We start from the raw sequence: 23453 nt of genomic DNA, 5'->3' as shown, positions 1-23453 counted from the left end.
ACCATTAACTGTGCAATACATGATATATGTATATTTTAATACATTATGTATTTCAGCTTGTGATACCTAGAACGATTTATTTATTGGAGAAACAAATAAACAGACAGCTCACTTTCCGGTATGATATCGCTAAAGGATATGTTCAAGGTGAAGAAGATACAAATTGTTTAATTGGACAGATTGCTGGCCATGAGAGAGTTTATCAAGTGAGTACATGACATCACATTTTAAGCAGAAAATTACATCACTTGTGATACCATTCCTTAAAGCAGGGACGAGGAACCTGTGGAACCAGATGGACTACAGCTTCCATCATACCTACCCATTGGCCATACTGACTGGGGTGGTGGAGCTGAAGAGCCACAGGTTCCCATTTTCTGCTTTAAAGAGTCGATAATATATTTTGAGAAGAACTCTTCACAAGGGGATTACATGCTATTTTGTACTTGTAAAAAGCTCAGAGCACACGGAAGTAGTTCAGGCTAGTAGAATCTAAAAAAAAAATGAATGTAACAAGATCAAGATAAGAGAACTGAACCTTAACGAAACAGCTTGGTTTACGTCAAGCAACCACATTAATTTTAAGTACCATAGGATGATGCCCTCTGAAGTAGTAGAGAGGACAGCCCCAAATAACGTGGACTGCTCAAAACTAAAGAAATTAATATCTTCCATTTAAATGCCCTTTTCCAAAGTTAAAGAAAAAATGGCTCCCTCCAATGGAACTCAGTTCAGATATAACACTTAGTTGTTAGGAAATGGGAATCATGCCACAGATTTCTTCCCTCCCCATATCTCACTGAAATGAACCAGCATTGCCTGGTGAGTATTGTAAACCATGGTTTGTATTCTAGCTGGAATCTGCTTTATAGTTGTCTTTATTTTAAGTGCTTTAAGCATTTAGGTTGTGGGCAAGAATAAAATCATACTTAAAAAATAAGTACAGAAATACATATGTACTATTAAAAATTGGTATAATTATTCATTAGTGGCTATAGATATGTAATTACCTTTCAAGGAAACTCGAGTTCTGCTTAACATATAAGGTGTATTTTCTCCCTTTTTACAGGAAATACATAGAATATTGGAAATGAACAAACAAGAGGCTATGAAAGAGTTAGGTAGGAATTTAATGAGGTATACAGTGGTGCCTCGGGTTACAGACGCTTCAGGTTACAGACTCTGCTAACCCAAAAATAGTACCTCGGGTTAAGAACTTTGCTTCAGGATGAAAACAGAAATCGTGCTCCGGCGGCGCAGGTGGCAGCAGGAGGCCCCATTAGCTAAAGTGGTGCTTCAGGTTAAGAACAGTTTCAGGTTAAGAACAGACCTCCAGAACGAATTAAGTTCTTAACCCGAGGTACCACTGTACATACAAATTGTTCTGGGTAGTTCTTGAGAAATAATTTATACTTATTTAATTCCAATTTCCAAAACTTTTATAAAATTCTGAGGAAAATTTAAAGTCCTAAGATATTGTATTTATTATTAAGACTGCTCCTGCTCCTCTTGAATTCAGGAAACAGGCAGGGTTTTTTTGAAATGGGGTTACTTACAGCATAAGTAAACAGCAAAGGGGATCATTGTGGCAAACAGTATTTTCAGGCAAGAAATGTTTGATCCCAACTCAACTGAAAGAAAATTGTTTAGGTAACTAATATTTTAATTTGTTTTAGGGTTAATGCAGCGTGATTATCCAGAGATTGTCACAGGCGTGAAAACCAAACAAGCAGTCCAAACAGTGCTAAACACAGCTTCTGAAACTCTAAAGTTTATGATATCGGGAGGAATTGTTGACAAAACTGAAGGTGCTGAACTACATAAGGTAATTTTTAAAATCCACACCTATGTATATATCTGTGCCTAACTATAACTGTATCACCATATCTTTCATTAGTAGATTAATGTCCTACTTTTTGACTAGAGTTTCCAAAGCAGCTAGGAAAACCCTCCTGGAGCACTGCTAAAACAGCCCCACTAGAGCAGGAGCTGCAACAAAAGTTCCTTTCCACAGTGCAGTTGCTGTAAGTTGCAGTTGGCATAGGACTGACTGTGTATACATGTGTATACAACTTACACGTATATTATGAGAAAGCAGAAAGTAGCAGTGAAAAACAAGTCATGCAGAGTATACTTGTACATTACAAAATACACAGTTGAGATCAAAATGGAGTCAGGGCTCAGGACTAGCATCCTTTCCCATCAGCTACATGACAGAGAAAAAAGACTGAGCTCTGAGCATGGAGGAGGTAGTAAGGATTATTTTCCCATTGTTACTTTTCTTGCTAGGGCAAGCAAAGGATGTGACCTCACAGAATGCCCTCTCTAGGAATTTACAGGGGGAAACTCCATGTGTCTTAACCCTTTGCTTACTTAGCAACACATGACGTTTTATTTTCGCTGCAATCATTTCCCACAGTTCTGGACTAGTTTCTGTAGATTGTAAGATTACTTTTCTTCTTTAGATGATTCTAATTAAAAAACAACAGCTTGCAACACTTCCATCTACAATTGCACCTCCTACTGCACAAGAACTTCTGCGTAATGTCATTTGGCTACAGAATGACAAAAAACAGGTAGAATACATTCAGGTAAGCATTGTCGTAAAACATATTTCTATGCTTAAAAATAGTCTGTGTCTTATTTATACAAGGCCCCAAGAATGTAGATCCTTCATTCCATGGGAGATTTCCGATCCTGCTCCACTCATCAGGAGCTACCTGGCCGACTGGCCAGCCAGCCTTGCATCCGTGCATTGAATTTGTCATCTGAATATGATCTGTTATCTCAGAATCCAAGGCTCGTCAGCCCACTCTTTTTACTCTTATTGCACAATTACTACTCTTTGATTTTAATGTGTAATATTTTTCATTTGTCCGGTGCAGTCAGATTGTACACAGAGAGAGCTTATACATTCAGATTCAAAGGAATGTAATGCATCATTATGTGTGTCAACCAACATTTATTTCCAAAACCCATCCCTGTTCATTGCTTTCTACAACCTGACCTCCCATCTTCTGAAAACTGCTGCTGCTTTAACAAAAAAAAATATCATTTTTTCTTCATTCTCACTTCCTGTGATACCTTGGCCTTACAAAGATAGAATATCTCCATGTGAGATGACCACTTTTTCTATTTTTCCCATTGGAATCTCCTACCCTGACCAGTGTGCTGGGAGCTCCTGTCCCCACCCATCTCTCATGAATGTGTGATTTTCTTATTTACTCCCTATGTTTGACTATGTGTTTGGAACCTTGCCCTGGGATAAGGGGAGCTGTTTTTGAGGGGTGATTTTTGAATGGGTAACATGACACCCTTCTCCAATGTCTCATCTTATCAAAATGACAATCTTCTGGTGATTTTTTTGTTTTGTTTTAAAATGCTTAGAATTTTTTATGCATATGTGTATACTGTCTAATTTGTCCCTGAGTTTTTCACTTATATAAATATGTCAGTATTTCTGTTTAACCTTTAATCAGTGTGAACATTTTGTAGGCTTTGTATTTCAATTATCTATTTGTTATTTGACATTTTAATGAATAATGATGAATAGGATTTCAAGATGTCTAACTTTCTGAACCCAAATGTTGGTTAATTTTTCACTGCCTCAAACCAGATACTGTTGTCTCTCTCAAGTGTTATGTTTCCATTTCTCAAAACATCTTTGTCGTAGATTTGCAAAGTTTTTATCAGTTTCCTATAGATTGGAAAACACAATGAATGACTACTATTAATGACATTTACAAGTTATGCATTTCCAGACACACCATAAAACTACCATGCACATTTAAACTGTCTCTTTTACATATCTCACCTTTATGTTACATAGTCAAAATACTTTTAAACCTTTTATACTAAGATATAATAGATAGCCAATCAGTATTCCATTTGTTTATTTAAAACTTTTTAAATAAATTGAATGTATATTTGCTGATTCTTCAGGTATTATCTGCCCATTATCTTTCTGCCATATATCTATAAAACATCTTACACTGCAGTCTGCTTATTATAAAATGTTGCTGTAAATAGTACTCCTTTGCTGTCCTCCCAAAGTAAGTTTTCAGAAATATCTTAAGAAATCTTAAAATATTTATGTCCCCTCATTTTGTTGGCATACTTAATAATGTACTGTGTGTCTTATGCTCTGTAATACTTTCTATACCATGTTCATTTATTTGCTATTTTCAGAGAAAAGCAACAATTCTTTATTATGATTATGGAGATATGATATGTGAGGAAGGTGAATTACCACAAGGAATCCATTTAATTGTATCAGGAATGATAAAGGTAAATGATAGTTATAGACAAAATACCTGAGCAACATAAATAACTGGCAAGAAAATAGGGACATCACAATGGTGGAGAATATTATACTAAATATAATTTATAACTTTTTACTGCAAGTCTTTAGCACACTTTTCTTGACTTTAACTTTTTATAGGGATATATATGGTCATGACTTATTTTTTTATCTGCTTATGCAGCTGTAACATAAATAGCACCTTTTTGTCACTATCACCACCAACCTATAAACCTGTAAATGGATTATGTGGGGAAATCAATTGTCCACATCCACTTTTGCCTCATGAGGGAAATTCCACACAGGTTGAAATATTCAAGTTGCTACGTTCATATGAGTAAGATTTTCCTTTCACCTATTGCCCAAATATAAAGCTTTGTATCCTTGCTGTCACCAACAGGGAAAGGGAGGAATTGCCAGGTAAATGCTCCTGTACATTTATTTGAGACTGTGAATGTCCCTTGCCCTCCAAGTGCTCCTCAGACATTATTTCTCTTGTTGGCTATGCGTAAAAAGTCCCAATTCTTAGGAGTCCTTTTGGACTATCACAGTCACAAATCAGAACAGGGTTTTCCCCTTTCTTTTCTCAGACGCATAAGAACCACAAGAAGAGCCTGCTGGATCAGGTTGACAGCACATGTAGTACAGCATCCTGTTCTCACAGTGGTCAAACAATTGCCTGTGGGAAGCCAGCAAGCAGGATTTGAGCACAAGAGCACTCTCCCCTCCTGCAGTTTCCAGCAACTGGTGTACAGAAACATTGCTGCCGCCAGCTGTGAAGGCAGAGCATAGCCACCATGGCTCACCGTGACTAGTAGCCATCAGTAGCCCTGTCCTCCATGAATTTGTCTCATTCTTTTTTAAAGCCAACCAGTTGGGTGGTTATCTCTGCCGCCTATTGGAGTGAGTTCCATAGTTTAGCTATGTACTGCATGGAGAAGTACTTCCTTTTATCTGTCCTGAGTCTTCCAACATTCAGCTTCATTGTATATCCACAAGTTCTCGTGTTAGGAAAGAGGGAGAAAAACTTTCCTCTATTCACTTTATCCATGGTTCTAGATTCAGGTAGGTAGCCGTGTCGGTCTGACGCAGTAGAAATAAATAGATAGATAGATAGATAGATAGATAGATAGTCCAGTAGCACCTAAGAGACCAACTAAGTTTGTTTTTGGTATGAGCTTTCATGTGCATGCACACACACATGAAAACTCATACCAAGAACAAACTTAGTTGGTCTCTTAGGTGCTACTGGACATTTAAAAAAATATATATTTCCACTTTATTCATGCCATGCATAATTTTATAAACCTCTTATCATGTCACCTCTTACTCTCCATTTCTCTAAACTAAACAGTCACGAATGTTGCATCCTTTCTTGGCATGGCAATTTGTAGTCGCTTGCATGAAAGGCCTCTTCTTCTTCCCTCTCCTTTCCCTTTTCCAACTCCTATACTGGCAAGGACAAATTTTATTTTAATTTAAATGCAGCTGCTGTGCAAAAATGTTTCTCTGCAAGTGAGCTGTTTATAAAATAAAAATACCACAAACTGATGGAAAAAGGCAGGCTCCATCATTTCCTTTGGAGTGATGGAAACAAAATGAAAGTAGTGGATGTGGCAACAGAAGGCACTAAGCAAAATGTCACCACCACAGATGTAAAAAAAAGCCCATCCATACAATGTGGTTCAATGCATCCACAGTTGAATAATGTGCAATTTTATTTTGGATTTTATTCCCGTATCAGATTATCTGCTGATTGGGAAAATCCAAATTTAGCAGGGGGGAAATGTGGAAACTTGGATGAGAAGGTTGGCTTGTGGCCATTGCAAATTTTTTTTTTTTAAAAAAAATAAAAACACAAACAGCTTCAAATCTTAACTCTGATGTAGATGAACCCATTAACTGGCTACAGTGATCCATGCTCTTATCACCTACCTGAATTATTTAAAATTCATTTACGTTTTGGTTTCTTTGAGGAAACCATTTCCCCCCATACATTATGTGCCTTCTCATGCACTTCACTGAACATCAGGTCCTGCTCTGCGTCCCTCTGCTAATTGAAGTTCGGTGGCTGGACACAATGAACAAAGCCTTTTCAGTTGTCCTGATTCTTTGCAATGAGCTCTGAGCAGCCATAGGATTGCTTCCTTATTTCCAGTATAGAGGTGTCCTTACAACAGTTGTATGAATTTAGACAGAGATGAGCCCAATATCATTTTTGCCTGATCAGCCCTCTTTCTCCAGTTTTTGCCCCAATTCTCATGATATGTTTTATATTGCTCCCTGTCCCAGCCCCTACAAGCTTCACAGATGCCTCTGGCCTCTTCTGAGCTTGAACAGATACTTCATGTTGTAATTCAACCTTTTACCTAGTGGCTTTCTCAGCTGCCCCTTCCTGTTGCTCCTGTTAATAAAATCAGTCATATAGGAATAGAAATAGCTTTGAATAGGATTTTTAAAAACTGTTCAAATCCCCAGAATACTGAAGCTGCTATGTTTCCAATTCCAAAACTCATGTATTTTTGGAAACATCCAGTGATGTCTACCTGCTTGCACAATGGCACTTCCAGTTTCTGTGTTTCCCCTCCCCACTCCTGGTCATCCCGAAAATCTGTACCAGAGTGTCCCACAGTTCTCTGAAGCAGATTTTGGGAGCATACGGGGAAAGAGAGAAGCGAGTGGGTGCCTTGCATGAGTGACTGTCCACTTGCACCATGTTGGATCTCACTCTTAGTAAATATAATTTTTCAAAAATATCAAAAACTATTTTGACATATAAACAGCAGAAGAGTCAATATGGAGCTTAACATCCTGTTATATTTCAAAGTATCTTTTATTGTGGCTAAACAATGGTCAGAATTGTTCCCTCGTCTTTGTATGCTAATTTAAGTATACCACAGTGATCGACATATGTTTATTGCATGAAAAAGTGGAACACGTGCGCGCACACAACTTATATTAAATCTTCACAGGCTTTTCTTTTTTGCTTTCCTCTCCTCCTAATTGTCATAATGTCTTGGCTTAAGTAATGATAGCAATTTCGTCTCCCCCTCATATACAGCTTTCAGATAAAAAGGACAAAATACCTTAGTTCACCTCAGCAGAAAAAAATAGTAAAATAACAGTAAATTACTTTTAGACTTTAATCACCTAATTTTTTGCTTTGCCTGGAGAAGTCTTTTTCCTCCTCAGCTTTTCTGAATTTATAATAATAAAGAAGGTTATGATTAATTTGCGGATAAAGTAACCCTTCTACAAATGTACCCTACTCAATAAATGAACAAGCTGCTTACATTAATTAAAGTAATGTCATCCTGTGCCCAAATTGCTTGTGCTAATAAGGCAAATTGGCAACAGCAAGCATTAAGCGTGATTAGTCATATGTATCTAATGTCATCACCAGTGCCTATAATTGTCTGCATAGAGAGAATTTCACATCTGTTTTAAATCATTTGTATGGTCTCTGAAAATGATGTTCATTCCTGTATTACATGAAATACATTCTTCAGATCTTGTGTTGCATCATAAAATTGGTTCATAATTTAAAACACAAATTACTGGATACTGAAATGGATAGTACTTTTATTTAGACCTATAGCCTGCTAAATGCTCAGGAATTCCAAGTAGGTAGTAACTTTATAAAATAAGACCAGTGAGACAAGAGTTAAGAAATTCAGCTATATGTGAACTATATGCTTATCCCAAGCCTGCCAGACCCCATAGGGAAATTGTCAGTAATAGTGGTAAAAGTTCCATCAGCTGTGGTGCTTAAGGAGGTATTCTCTTTTTTATACAGTGGTACCTCAGGTTACAGACACTTCAGGTTACAGACACTTCAGGTTACAGACTCTGCTAACCCGGAAATAGTACCTCGGGTTAAGAACTTTGCTTCAGGATGAGAACAGAAATTGTGCAGCGGTGGCGCAGCAGCAGCGGGAGGCTGCATTAGCTAAAGTGGTGCTTCAGGTTAAGAACGAACCTCTGGAACGAATTAAGTTCTTAACCTGAGTACCACTGTACATCATTGCTTAACAGGTTGTAGTGTTTGGAAACAGTAAAGAACACTCCAGTTTGCTAGCAGTAGTTGTGCACAAGAGAGCGACGTGCCTTTGCAGGACAGTAGAGTATCTGCTAGAGCTGGGGAAGGCCTCTCTGATTTGGTTTGGGGCAGTGTCGTTTAGTCGTGTCCGACTCTTCGTGACCCCATGGACCAGAGCACGCCAGGCACTCCTGTCTTCCACTGCCTCCCACAGTTTGGTCAAACTCATGTTGATAGCTTCGAGAACACTGTCCAACCATCTCGTCCTCTGTCGTCCCCTTCTCCTTGTGCCCTCAATCTTTCCCAACATCAGGGTCTTTTCCAGGGAGTCTTCTCTTCTCATGAGGTGGCCAAAGTACTGGAGTCTCAGCTTCAGGATCTGTCCTTCCAGTGAGCACTCAGGGCTGATTTCCTTCAGAATGGATAGATTTGATCTTCTTGCAGTGCATGGGACTCTCAAGAGTCTTCCCTGTTTGGTGCAGATATGTTTGGACTCACAGCAACCTGATTCAGAGTCCAAATCAAGATTCAGAAATCTGAAACTTGCATTCCCCATTGACTTGCATTGGGAACCCAAAATGGTAAACCCCCCCCACATAAGTGCATGAAAATTGTAGACGTATTAGCCCCTTAAAAGAAAATTTACTCTGCTAGATCTCAGACATATAGATCCAGTGTGTTTCATGCTAGCTATGTTTAAAGTTTGCACGGTCTTTAACATTTTGAAAAAAATAATTGAGTGCTCTGTTGGAATCCTGCCAAATCTCATGCACCAGTTTTGCTTGCTCTATTAAGATATTTTTTTAAAAAAAAATGATTAAAGGGTGCAACTCCATCTCTCAGGCACCTAAGTAAAAAAAACCAGACACCCTAGCCAGAACATCTCCCAAGTGCAGAGCTGAATTACTTCACTGAAAGACAGTGAGGAAGATCCTTCTGTACATGGATACAAAGCCTGACGTTAAAGAACAGAATTTGGGGTGTAGAAGTTGGAAAACAGTAGAAAAGTCAGGAAATTAGATATGCCCATCTGTTCACAGTATCCATTTCAAATTTTGTGTGGGAGGCCAGTGCCCAAAGAACTTGGAGGGCTTTGGTGCATTGTGCACATGTATGCACAGGAAATCAACATATTTTTAAAATACAACTGGAAACTAGGGGAAATACAAACATTTTCTGTCAGCCAACCCAGAAGTCTCCCAAATGGTCACACCTCCCCCTCTGATTCATAGTGGGCAGCCATGTTGGACTTCATTTTACCTATTTTTTAAGTCTTTGGCAGCCCCACTACTCTCTATGGAGGTACAGATATCACTGCTGCTGAGGAAGACTTGCAATGTGAGAAACAGTTGACTCAGCTCAAATCTTCCCACTTTGCAGTCCAGAGATACATCATGATGATGGTCTTATGGCTCTAGCATAACCTAATTTTGGAATTGGAGGAGGGTCATGTTCCTTCTGTTAAGCACAAGATCTTCAATTGGACAATCTTATATAATGTTACATAAGGCAAATACCATCTAACTTCATAAGAAGGAGCTAAAGAATTTAGCCAAAAGTATGAGAGCCACCATTTGATAGCAAGCAGAACATGTTTCAGAGATGGCTAGCTGGTGTTACCAATGTATCTACATATGTGTTTAAACAGTGCAAGAAATGTGAATCTTGACATGGTCAGCATTTACATGTAGTTGCATTTGTGTGAGAAGAGAAATAAAGATGTATTTATTATTTTTAAGTAAACTTCAATGAGTTCCTTTTGAACACAGTATGACTTACCTCAGCATTAACATGTATAGAATTGCAGTCTTAGTATTGTACTTTTCTGAAAATGTAGCAAGTGTAGATTTTGAAAGCTATTACTGGAACAAGGGTGGAATTCAGGTAGCGCTCAGGCAGTCTTCCCATCAGTGTAAGGATTTCTCCTTGCGCAATGTAACATCCTCCTCCCCATCCCCTTCACCCCTCAACTCTGCTCTAGTGTCCCACACGCCCTCTGGAGCAGATCTGGGTACAGCATGGGGTGAGAGCAGGGAAATCCCATTGGGTATATAGAAGTCGTTTTGCCTGTGCAATTATTCAGTTGAATGCTGCCAAAGATCTACAGCAGATCTTACTTTTTTTCTATCTGAGATTAAATATTGTTTTCCTTCCTTTAAAAATTGTTTACTAGCTTTCTGGTTCCATTCCTCGTTATGGAGTTAGCAAAGAAGCTTTTAAAGAAATCCGCGCACGTCTTCCAATCACTTCCTATACAGACTACCTGGTTGCTGGGGCTATAATAGGAGAACTCAACTGTTTGACGAAGCAAGAAATGGAGTATAGCGTTACATGTGAAACTGCTGTGCAGGTTGGAGAATTCTGCTTTCCAATATGTTACATGAAATTCATTTTGCTTAATAATTGGCAATAGATTTAAACTAGAGTGGAAGTGAAATTCTGTGTATTAGTGAAACCTGGTTTTTTACATTTTAATCCAGTTTTGAATTTGGGAATTCTTACAAATTTCGTCTTAGAACATGAGAACATAACCAGCATTCACTTCTCACTGTGGCCAACCAGATGACTATGGGAAGCCCACTAGGAGGACATGAGGACAATAGTACTTTCATGCTCTTGATTTCCAGCAACTATTACTCAAAGGTGTATTGCATCTGACACTGGGGGTAATAATGGATTAGCTGACAGTGACAACCTTATTCTCCATGAGTTTATGTAATCCCCTATTAAAGCAGTGCAAGTGGATTGCCATCACTACATCTTGTAGTAGCAAATTCCATAAATTTTTCTATGTGCTTTGCAAAGTAGCATTTCCAATTTTCTGTCGTGAATCTTCCAACATTCCGTTTAATTGGATGATCCCCTAGTAATATGAGAGAGAAACATCTCTTTCTCCACATGGTGATAATTACCAGAGTTAAAGGAATGATGGGAATTATGGTACAACATCTGGAGGGTGCCACTTGGTTATCCCTACTGACATGAAAGTTGGGGAAATGGACATAACAGCAAAAGCAGCTAATGAAATTTTGAATTTAGGCTTAAAACAATAAAAACTTTGAACCGAGTCAAATTAGAACTGTATACAAGAGTGGAAGATCTTGAAAATCGCAGCAATCAACCTGAGAATCCTGCATTTAATCAGAAGAGGTTTCTAGTGAAGTAACAGAGCTGTATGAAAGCAGCCATTAAAAGCATCTGCAAAAGCAAAGTGTATTGTACATAGAAGCAGAAATTACCAGGCAATGTATTTTTCTTTTTAGCAGAAAGGAAGGATTTGGAGCATAAACATAAGTAATGTAACTATGTACAGTTAATAGACAAAAGGAAAGGATTGGAAACACTGGAAATTATGCTGTGGAGAATAGCAATAGTGATTCAGGACCTTACCTTCAGTGGTGGCAGCACTGCAGCGACAGCAGCAGTGATTTGATCTACTATAGCACCTGCCTGCAAGCCACCCACCATCTTGATAGTCCCACAATGCCCGAGTGCAGCTGTATCCAGAGGTTATTGCTGCTGGGATCCAAAGAATCACACAGCTACCTCCATTCATCAAAGAGGTGTTTGGGTTTCCTACACAGTGACCCTCTATTCTAGGAGGCAAATTGCTTTTGAAATTGAGGAGACGTAGCAATATCCTCACTGGGCATGCCTAACATTTTTGTTAGCCTTTGGATCCCAACTACCAAGAGGAATCCTGACAGCAGAAACAATTGTCCCATTGCTATAATGTTCAAATTGGCCCCAGAAGGGTATGGTTTAAAGCAGCAACTTTTCTCTTGTGCGATAATTCTTAAGAAATTTAATTTAAATACAGAAATGTCTCTTTCCTCCTAGGAATATATAATTTAAATGAAATGTAACAAGAATTTTAATTGTGCAGAATTTATCTTCTTTCTTAGAATGTGGCACTCAAAATGTTTGGAAATATGCAAACACCGTTGCTTTGATTAAAGGTTATCATTTCTCATTTTCTTGCTTTATTTTTTCAGACATGTTTTATCTCTATAGATGATTTGCTAGAAGCTTTTGATAAGTTTTTGGAACCCCCCTCCCTAGAATATAAAATATGGTTGAAACTTGCTCTTGATATTGCTCTCAGAACTTTCAAGGAAAACCTTCCTAACCAGGTAAGCACATGTGTTCTTGCATGTGTAATATGTAATACATTTCTGTGTTGTCTGCAGTCACACACAAAAAAACTGTATAGAAATCTACATCTTAAATTTATGTGAGACAATTAGGCGTATTTTACCAATTTTGCAGTGAGTAGCTCCTCCCACTAAAATCAGGCAAAATCACCCTAGTGAGGGTGAATTTTGGAGAATCTGAGCCCTGACCTGAACTGGCTTTTCTTCTGGTGTCCACCTTCTACGCCAGGCATAGGCAAACTCAGCCCTCCAGATGTTTTGGGACTACAACGCCCCTCATCCCTGACCACTGGTCCTGTTAGCTAGGGATGATGGGAGTTGTAGGCCCAAAACATCTGGTGAGCTGAGTTTGCCTATGCCTGGCGTAGAAGGTGGACACCAGAAGAAAAGCCAGTTCAGGTCAGGGCTCAGAGCTGAACATAGGGAGACTTGATGCTGTTGGACAGAAGCCCCCAGAGGAACCTTCTGGACCACTAAGACCTATCGGGCCAGACCCCAGACTCAAGAGGAACCTTCCCTGAGCCTGAAGAACCAAAAGCTTCACAGTGCACATCGTCAATCCAGCAGTGTAAGGAGTGTACCAGGAGGGAGGCTGTGGATCAGAGGAGTGTCCCCCTTCAGGTCAGAGGGTTCACCCTCTTAAGGTGCTGAAGTTTTCTGCAAGGGGGTGGAGCCTAGAGGACGTCCACTCCCAGTCTTCATGTTGCTCACTTGGATCTATCTGTGGTCCAGCAACCTTTTTATTCTCACAACTCTGAGATAGGTTGGGCGGAGATACTGTACTGGCCAAAGGTCATCCTCAGTAAGCTTCATGACTGAATGGGGATTTGAACCTATTGTCTCCCCAGTTCTATTCTATACTGGATTGTCTAGAGGAGTTAGACCATGACTAGACTTTAATTAATTCATAACTTGCTTATGGTTGTTGGAATACTAGAAAAAAGCATAACTTCAATCAACTATGGAGTTTGAACTGAAATGTTGATTGGCATTAAAATGTCTAAAACTGACATACAATAAAGGAAAAGTAAAATGGAATATGTGATTTTTGTTGTTGTCTTGGATTAAATAATTGGGTTAATACGATGGCACACCAAGGTTGTTACACATAGTAGATAACTAAAGTGTTGTTACAGCTGAAATGGTGTAATCAAGGTTGTGTAGAGGTGTGGATTTGTTTGCTCATCATTTTAGATTGTCTGACTGGCTTGTTGTGTAAAACTTCCATTTTAAACTTTGTTAATAAAAGTGGTCTAAACCACTGAGCCTCTTGGGTTTGCTAATCAGAATGTAGGCAGTTTGAATCCCGACGACGGGGTGAGCTTCCGTTGCTTGTTCCCAGCTCCTGCCAACTAGTAGTTCGAAAGCACGCCAAAAAGTGCAAGTAGATAAATAGGTACCGCTCTGGCATGAAGGTAAACAGCGTTTCCATGCACTGCTCTGGTTTCGGTGTTCTGTTGCGCCAGAAGCGGCTTAGTCATGCTGGCCACATGACCCGGAAGCTGTACGCCGGCTCCCTCGGCCAATAAAGCAAGATGAGCGCCGCAACCCCAGAGTCGTCTGTGACTGGACTTAACTGTCAGGGGTCCTTTACCTTTACCTTTTTAATAAAAGCATAATGAGGGGATAACTAAGTAGAATACATTCAAAACTATTAACTTGAAAACTAACTGCTTATGCTGGGCAATCTTTTACATAATTTACTTGCTTAGCGAACAGGCCAAGGAAATAATGAAGGTAAGTACGCATACCTTCATTTACCAAGTCATTGTCATATGCAACAGTATAAAACAGAAAGCCTAACAGCACCACTAAATAAAATGTAAATATAAACTTACCAATTCTAGACTGATTTTCTTTGAGCTATTTAAAGTTTAAGCCACTATACTCATATCATATTTCAACTTCTGTAAACAACTGCAGAAACTGTATCATATGACTTTTCATTGTAGGACTGGAATTACAAGATGTGTGTGCAACTTTCTAATATTTATTTGCTGGATGTACCAAACCACACCAAATGTGACATTTTTGATGGGAGTATGGATGAGGTCATTCTTGTACACGGAACTGTTCTAGATTGTCAACTAGGGCAGCGTTACTATGCGCCATTTCTTTTACCTAAAACCTGCCATCAGGTAAGGATGTTTGCCCTCTAACTAATTCATAGTATATCTTCAGCACTGGGAAGAGGGGAAAGAAGAGGAAAAGAGTTAGTCTTTGGTGTTTCCAAGTATTTTTTAAAACAAAACAAAATGGTCACCAGAGCTGTTCTATTTTAGTGTTACATTGGGACAGTTGTTGGCTTGTACGGAATGAAATTAAATAAATAAATAAATAAATAAATACACACACCCAAATTTAGAAAACAGCTTGGATAAGGAACTTGTGTCACAGTTATTAGTTATATCATGGATATCTTTGAATGAATGTTCACAACATGTGTTAAACCACAATCCATAGATTGCCTCTCATTGCAACATTAACTGCATGCAGGTAAGCAAGTTTCTGCAACCGCATCCTTAGCTGTATCTGGTACATAGAAATGTGCTTCCTGCCACTTGATAGCAGCCACAGCTACTTTGTAGTGTGTTCTAGGGTTTGAATCTGCATGCAAAAATGCATGCTGTTGTAAACATAGTTAGATTGGGGGCATAATGTTTTCTGTGATTTTCTAAAATGTAAGGCAAAGGTAAAGGACCCCTGACAGTTAAGTCCAGTCACAAATGACTCTGGGGGTGCAGTGCTCATCTCACTTTACTGGCCGAGGGAGCCGGCATTTGTCCGCAGACAGTTTTTCCAGGTCATGTGGCCAGCATGACTAAGCTGCTTCTGGCGAAACCAGAGCAGTGCACGGAAATGCTGTTTACCTTCCCGCTGGAGCGGTACCTATTTATCAACTTGCACTTTTTGGCGTGCTTTTGAGCTGCTAGGTGGGCAGGAGCTGGGACCGAGCAACGGGGGCTCACCCTGTCACAGGGATTCGAACTGCCGACCTTCTGATCAGCAAGCCCAAGAGGCTGAGTGGTTTAGACCACAGCAACACCTTGTCTCTAAAACACAGCAGTGGTATTTCCTGAAGGGAAAACATCTGGACCCCCACAACTTGAAAACTATTGCACACGAAAATTAACAGCTGTACATGTATTTGTCTTGGAAGACAATAAAATTTGTAAGAAAAGAAAAAACCATTTCACACCCGAAATTAAAATCCCTAGACCTTCTCCCCCACCTTTATTAATGCAGATTTTCTACTGCTAGGGAAATTAATAGATGTGAAAATGCCAAAGCCTATTTCAAAGTGGAAATTTTTTGAATTTGTTTCTGACATGTTATGTGTCATTTATTGAGTTGAGGGCTTCTCTCCTGTCATGCCTCTCAGTTCTGGTTTGTCACTGCTGAGCACATCTCAGCCATTTTATTTCCAGGAACAGCCATGAGAAGATTGTTGCTGTGCCTTTCTCTGGCAACTGGAGGGATAGCATCAGTCAGGGAAGCTTGTGTGACAAAAATTTTACTTATCCACACACAAGAGTAAGTCATTAGCAGATTCAGAGGAAACTCAGGGTTTACAGAAGTACAAAAAAGGCTTTAGACAAAAATCCTAATTGGGGAAAAATCATAAAATTCATGAGAGTCTGGGGTACAAGGGTGGGATATAATGCTACTGCGTCTTGAAAAAATGTAGTAAGAGAGTATTTGGAAATATTAAGCCCAAACATGCCTCTTGATAATTTTGTGTGTTGAGAGGGTGAGTTGTGGCTCCCCTTATTGAGTATTATTAAAATTAAATTTAAAATTGTACTGAGCCATTATTGTGCTCAGCTTAATTTAACTTTTATGTAGAAGCTATGAAGAAGGCTGCTGCCTGGATGAGGTGTTATTCCATCTTTGTATTAAGCTCAGATGAATTAATTTCAAAAATAACAATTACCATGGCAATATTCTAGGTACAAGGCACTGCATCATCAACAAAACTGCTGGTTGTACGAAGTTCAGAGCAAGGAGCACGAAAGAACCCTGCAGCATCCTCAAGCAGCACTGAGGGCCACTATCATTCATCTCGGCGACCTGGTATGAAACTCAAACTCTCAGCCATGCTGGAAGAGGAGAATGGAGCAGGGAGGGAGGACATAAAATTGGCAGTACTCATCATAGGAGTTGCATGGGAGATAGGAGGAGGAATTGGCCAGAATTGCCTCCCCTCCTCTAGCGTGCCTCCTCTGTTGGATCTCAGTTCCTTTCATGAATGAAAGAAGCCTGTCCATTCCTAGATGGGACACACTGGATTCAGCCACAATAAACAGGATAGTTAAAGTCTTCTTACAGGGATTTAATTTCCTGTGAAAATTTACAAAATAACGGGCGAATGTAAACAAGATAAATTTGAAAAAGTTCTGTATTTTAATATTGTATAGGGTTTTTTTTAATTCCCCAAAATTCATGCAAGTTTTAAAGCCCTTTAAACTTTACAGCTGCCTTGGGACATGTTTTTGGAATGAATCTTTCCAGTCCAAGTACAATAAACTCTGATTTGGTAAGTATAAGTGTATATTAAATGTAAACCAAATTTGATTCTTACACCTTGGGTGTTGCTCCAAACCAAATAAGGATTTGGAGTTGCTTGCATGAAAGGCTCCTGTTTCCGTTCTTCCCCTTTTTCTTTCTTGCCTTCTATACCTGTAGGGGCATATGATATTATTTTTAATACAGCAGTCTCATGCAAGAGCAGTTCGGCGGAAAAGAAAGGGAGGGGCAAGGCAGCAGCAAGATGCATTTGTGCACCAGCAGAGCCACACCAGGGAGTACATTGCAAAGCTAATGTAGGGTCATTCCTTTAGTTAGAAGAACAGTGGGATAGAGGCAAGTTGAAATGTTTAATTCAGAGCAGGGTACTTTCTGGACACAATGTCAACATTTAACACACAATTCATTTGAGATAATAAATACATGAAATACCACATTTAGGAGGCAGGCATTATTCAAACTGGAAACTACTGCAGTGCTTGCTTATGCAAAGGGAATTCAAGCCAGCATGTTAAATTACTAAGACAATTGCTTATTTGTAATGGCAACTAGCAAAATTGAAATACTAGGTTTCTATAATGCAGGATGTGTAAACTTAAATAATTGAGCCTGCAATGCTATATGATGAATCTGTGCCTTCAGTGTCACTGGAGTGCAACTCTTGTTATCCCTGAGCATTAGCTGTGCTACCTAGGTCTAATAGGCGTTGGGAGTCCAACATCATCTAGGCAGCCACAAGTTTCCCACCCCTTCCTCCTGTACCTAGGAGTAAGACTCACTGAACTCAGTGTGACTTACTCCACAGTATAAATGCAGGCATAAAAATTTCATAAAGTGGAATAATGCAAAATATTCTTTGGGTTCTTAGTGACCAAAGTATCTAAAGTCTGGTAGTGTAGCACGGTTCTCTTTTTTGGGCTGTTAATAGGAGGCCTTCCATAAAATGAGACTGCCATCAACTGAATAGGTTGGACTAGATCAGAGGTAGTCAGCCTTTTTATATCTACTGCCAACCAACGCATCTTTCTTGATGGTACAATTTCCTTACCACCCACCAGTGCTGCAGTAACATGTGCCGTAGAACCCCCTACCGCCCACCTGGAATCCTGAAATGCCCACTAGTGGGCGGTAGGGACCAGGTTGACTACCCCTGGACTAGATGGTCCTTGGGTCCCTTTCAACTCTACAAGTCTATGATTCCACCATCCGCTTTCCTGATAAGACTGCATAAGTAGCTGCAGTATGTTCCATCCTTGAGTTTTAGATATGTAGGGGGGAAACAAGAGAGACTGATTCAAAAGGTCCTGGTTTATCAACAATGTGATAATTGATCAGTTTCAAATCTTTTATTTGGGTATATATATAAAAAGTCACACCTACTTAAATCTGATGGATCTCACTTCACTACCAGGTGACTAGTCTGAAAATAAACAAGTGTCTAGTAATCTAGTAATTGTAATAATTCATTTATTAAATTAGATGTTTATTATACTGTATGGAAAATGTAGCTGAGACATTTGACCATGTAATTTTCTCTTTTACAGGAGTATACATATTTAAGCTCAAAAAACCCCAAAGTGAAAAAATAATGAGAAATACATGTCATGTTACAGCACCAGAGAGCAAGGATATGAGGTTTTGTAGAGAAACAAGCTTAAGTGTTAAATATCAGCTTGCTGATGGAGCCAGTTTTTTTTTTATTAGTTAGCCTTTGTTCTGTGAAAGGTTTAAAGTTATACAAAATTTGGCTTAGACGTAAGTGCTGGCAAAACAGCACTGTCCATGTATGCACGCTAATCTAGACTGTTCAAACTGTTTTTAGTTTATCTGATCTTATTTCAGCTGTTGTAATTTGTGTAATAAATTTTAAACTAATTTATGCCTCAATAGAATTCAGATAAACACAGCAATAACAATGCCCATTGATATTGTTTTCAGAATTATTTACCTTTTGATACATGCACAGGTCTGACTGTTTATAGCCACTGATGCTGGCCTCGTGAACAGTTACAAATTCACATTGTCTACAACCACCACAAATATCCTTGGAGCAGATTGCTTTTAAAAGGAGTTAATATACATCACTTGAAAGTGTTTTCAGAAGGTAAACAAACTCTCTGAGAGAGGGAGGTATTTTGTGCCACTACGTATCATGTGGAATGAAAGCAAAAGGAAGCCATGCTCACTCCATGGGAGGGGGGAAGGCGTGCTCCTTTTAGGTACATCAGGATTCGGTAGTCATAAATTAACAGAATATTTTTTTTTTTAACAAGATGCATCCTGTAATTTAATTTAAAAAACAGATACTTTTAATCAACTCTGAAGCAAGGATAAACCATCAGCGCACGTTATCTCCCATGCACTAAAAAGATCCCAAGTAATCCGTTAAGTGGACTTTGTTGATCCTATAAATCTTTATTTTAAAGTAAATTCCACTGAGTTTAGGATTGTTACCTCAGATTTGCATCCTGAAAAGTATGAGCTGAATTCAATTCTAGCTTACTCCAACACTTTGAAAGGAACATACTGAAATGGAAAGTTTTCGTTTGTGTTTTATACAGCAAAAAGGGGCCTGTTCACTTACTACTCAGTGGGGGGGGGGGAATTAAAATTTGGAGATACTTAATCCTGCTCGTCACTTGGCAAAGTTTATCACCTGAAAACTTTGGTGTAATTACCTGGGGATGCAGCTGCAACTAGTAAACATTTTCACTTTGCAAACATTTACAAGTTGGAGAACAATTTAGAAGAGTGGGAATACACCACACCTTTGATGAAATCCATTGTGGCATACAAGGTGCCAATACTCATAACTAACCAAATGAATTCCAGTTTCTTTGAAAAAAGCAAAGATGCTATGAGTGAGCATCAACTACCAGTGAGCTGGAACTGACAGCATCCACTTTTGTTTTGCAGTAGGTAAGCAGCAACATGCTTCCTGTTTTGCTACTTGATGTAGAAGATCCCTCCAATATAGCGAAATGTTTATTTGAAATGCAGGTGGGAACACTTTACATGAACACTGCATTTTGAAAAGCTAAAAATAAGGGAAGAATAAAATGAAGTACCAGTATACATTTGTCTTTATTTCTGTATGCAATGTAGTATTAGGCACATAGCTTGGGACACTTTCTAAAATAAGTCATTGGCCATTGTTTAGAGTATCCTTTTGGCTTTTAAATACTGGTCAGGAAAACAAATGATGTAAAAATAAATGACTAACTTTCTATGAAAAGAAATAAAAATGGATTTGCATCTAAAAGTGCAAGAGGTGAAGTACTTTAACCCTTTCACCAGACAATGTGGCAATATACATTATATTGCTTGTTTGAGAAGGCGGTTGGAATTTTATGACATAGAAAATTATAAATTACAATTAGTTTCCATAATCACTATATATATATACACAGGCCAGTTATGAAAAAAAAAACTGGTTTAAAACTTACAAATGAAAAACTTCACACAGATCAAAACAGTGAAAGTATAACAATTAACATGCTCAAGTGCCCAATTTTGATATTTAAAAGATATACCTTTAAAACACGAACTGTAATTACATGAGCAGCAAGGGCATTTCATTATATTTAGTTGATTTGTCAAAAGGATTACAGTGTTTTAAATATGAAGATTGTTCCAAAAATGTTTAATTTTATAATGCTCTGAATTAAAGTACATCTTGGTGAATGGGTTAAAAAAGGTGAATCACTTAAAATACACAACAAGCCATGTGCACTTCAAAAATATTCTAGTGTTTCACCTGTAAGGTATTGTTTCAAGCAAACAAAGACTTAACAGAACATATGGCTTTACAGTAACATCAATTTGTCAACTAAATTGTAGCAATAAATACTTAAAATCTCTACCCATAGACTTACATTTTGATCTGGTTTAAACAATACAGAAAACAATTACCAATTGAAAATCTGCTGTAAAATGTTGAACACCAAAATTCTTTTAAAATCATTTTTCAAAATCTAAAACCAAAACATTTAAAGGGCATTGCAGATGAACAATTCTTTGCCAAACTGAAAGAAACATGGACTTCAGATATTTTTAGGGTGAAATATTATGAAAACTGCTAAATACTTTGGTCACTAATTGTCAAATAGTTATGCCTCAAATACATTAGATTTGTGTATTCACTTTTTTATAAAACTATTCTTACAGCCATTTTAACTATAGTATCACTACTTTTGTTACTAGGGTGGCAAGATCTTATTTCACAGGCCACCCATCATTTAGAACAATACAATTATAAACATACGCAAAAATTTCTTGGTATTTCTCAATGTGCAATTTTTACACTTATGAATTTCTGTACAATGTCTTAAAATCTAGAATATAAATGTTGCTGGTCCTGATCCCTTGCGAAATTAGTGCAGCATTGACTGGCTCCAAAATTACTCTAGATGAAATCCTCAAGAGACATAAATCCTTGCATATCAGTTCATATTCTTCAGCCAACAGCAGTCAATATCACATATCATACAGGGCCATTAACGGATGCTTCTGCTAGAAGAGCTTGTTGATCAGTCCTAAGAAGTTAAAAAATGTGGAACCAAGTATTAACACAGTGCAACTTTATATTACTTAAAAAATGCAAAATGAGGAAACAGATAAAAGTTGTGGTGCTTGGAGCCCTGCTGCCTCTTTCCCTGAGCATGTGCAGAGCAGCTCTTTTTGCACACTTGCCTATCCCTCCTATGGCCATTTCTGGGCAGTGAGTACTGGCACTCCCCCCCCCCCCCGAAAAAAAAGCACTGGGTAACACTTTGCTTTTCTAGCACCACAATCCTGAATTACTCGATTCCAGAAATACTGTGGAATATGAGAACAGAAAAATGGGAGGAACCACTTTTGAAAGCACTAAATTTGAGCTGTTTGAGGGCCGGTGTAGGAATTTAAGGAAGGTGATCACATCACATACTCTAAACCAGAGCTTTCCGAACTGTGTGTCACAACACGTTAGTTGCAGTGTGTAGGTATGTTGTGCAAACGCTTTCTGCACTACTACTGGGGCTGGAAAGGGGTTAGTTTAACCTCTGGTTACAAAACGATGCATGTCTAAAAACTGCCACCAACATGAAAAGTTGGGAAAGCTCTGCTCTAAACTATGAAATGAACATATTTTGGCAGCAGTGCTCTAAGGAAGCTTTACATAAGACAAGGGTTGTATTTAAGTTTAGTCCTACTCAGAGCCACTAGAGTTAGTAGACCTACCTTAGGTTCATTAAGTTCAGTGGGTCTACTCTGAGAAGCACTAGCTAGGGATACAGCCCAAAGTGGGGAGCAATCACAGAGACATCAAAAGAATCAGCCTTTAGGCCTACTTATAGGCTCAGATGGTCATGTTACAAGACAAAAGATGGTCGAGGCAACTCAGTTACATTGATGTGGGCCTTACAAATATTTGAGTATGGGTGCTCACAAAACAGTGCTTCTGCTTAAATGTTTGCAAGCAGGAGAAAGGCAAGCTGTGACCTGAGGCCATGCTCACCTTCATCCTTTGAGAGTGGCCAGTTCCCTTTTCAAAGCCCATTAACACACCTGGGGGGGGGGGAGAGGCATCCAATTCTTGAGGAAGCATCTCCCATCCCTGACAGGAGGAAAAAATCTCAACAGAGTCTGGAGAGTAGCACCAGCACCTGTCTCCTTCCCATCCCTCAATGTTAGTTACTGGGCCCCAGGAAGGCAGTGGCAGAGGGCTCTTTGCAAACCCCCAGGTATGAACAGAGATATAAAATTCCCAGAAATGTTGACACCGAGGAGAAGAGAGTTTTTCCCATTAAAAAACAGAAATTTGGGGAGAACTTTTTGTCTCCTAGTCTTGCTGTGCCAACCAAAGCACTCATTTTCATAAAAAGAACGGGAGTGGAGAAAAGACCATGAATCAGTGAATGTTAACCTGAAGTTTAATCAGCATCTTTCAAAGCTACCATTACAGTCATACCTTGGGTTGAATGTGCTTCGGGATGAGCGTGTTCGAGTTGCGCTCCGCGCCAACCCAGAAGTAACGGAGTGCGTTACTTCCAGGTTTCGCTGCTTGTGCATGCGCACTCAAAATGACGCCATGCGCAGAAGCGACAAAACGTGACACGTACAGATGCGCGGACATGGGTTACGTTTGCTTCTAGATGCGAATGGGGCTCCGGAACGGATCCCATTCGCATCTAGAGGTACCACTGTATCAATTTCTGCTTCTTTGTATCTGTCATATATATCATGGACTTCTGAAAGGTAGAGTACAAGTACATGACTACTTCTACCCAACACAACAGTTTTTCATCCATAAAGGTTTTTCTTCCATTGTTAAATAAAAGCTATAAGGTTCTTGGGACTGTGGTCCACATATTCTTCCTTCTCCGCTTTTAAATATATTTTAATTGCAATTTGCCTTTGGTTGAAATGGATGGTCTGAATTTTTACTGTTTAA

At 38.9% G+C, this 23453-nt stretch overlaps 2 protein-coding genes across 16 annotated transcripts in view; one reads left to right on the top strand and one right to left on the bottom strand.

Moving 5' to 3' along the window:
- The window catches only part of LOC308475620 (solute carrier family 9 member C1-like), a 64305-nt gene extending 44690 nt beyond the window's left edge, over positions 1-19615 (top strand). For 2 of the 5 annotated variants that reach the window (XM_081002782.1, XM_081002784.1), the window contains 9 exons: positions 57-206; positions 1070-1121; positions 1677-1825; positions 2466-2591; positions 4189-4287; positions 10513-10689; positions 12335-12472; positions 14446-14631; positions 16444-16960. In XM_081002782.1, the coding sequence (XP_080858908.1) occupies positions 57-206; positions 1070-1121; positions 1677-1825; positions 2466-2591; positions 4189-4287; positions 10513-10689; positions 12335-12472; positions 14446-14631; positions 16444-16746 (1380 nt within the window). In that variant the 3' untranslated portion in view covers positions 16747-16960. The other 3 variants (XM_081002783.1, XM_081002786.1, XM_081002785.1) reach the window with 3 other exon arrangements.
- Positions 19616-20085: 470 nt separating this feature from the next.
- PPP6R3 (protein phosphatase 6 regulatory subunit 3) overlaps positions 20086-23453 on the bottom strand; it is a 54989-nt gene continuing 51621 nt past the window's right edge. For all 11 annotated transcript variants that reach the window (XM_081002811.1, XM_081002812.1, XM_081002808.1 and 8 more), the window contains one exon: positions 20086-21555. In XM_081002811.1, the coding sequence (XP_080858937.1) occupies positions 21504-21555 (52 nt within the window). In that variant the 3' untranslated portion in view covers positions 20086-21503. The remainder of the gene's footprint in view (positions 21556-23453) is intronic.

Source organism: Podarcis pityusensis (assembly GCF_964106645.2).
Source record: "Podarcis pityusensis genome assembly, chromosome: 1".
NCBI lineage: Eukaryota > Metazoa > Chordata > Lepidosauria > Squamata > Lacertidae > Podarcis > Podarcis pityusensis.
Note: the sequence above shows the minus strand (reverse complement) of the source record. Positions and strands in the feature narration are given on the sequence as shown.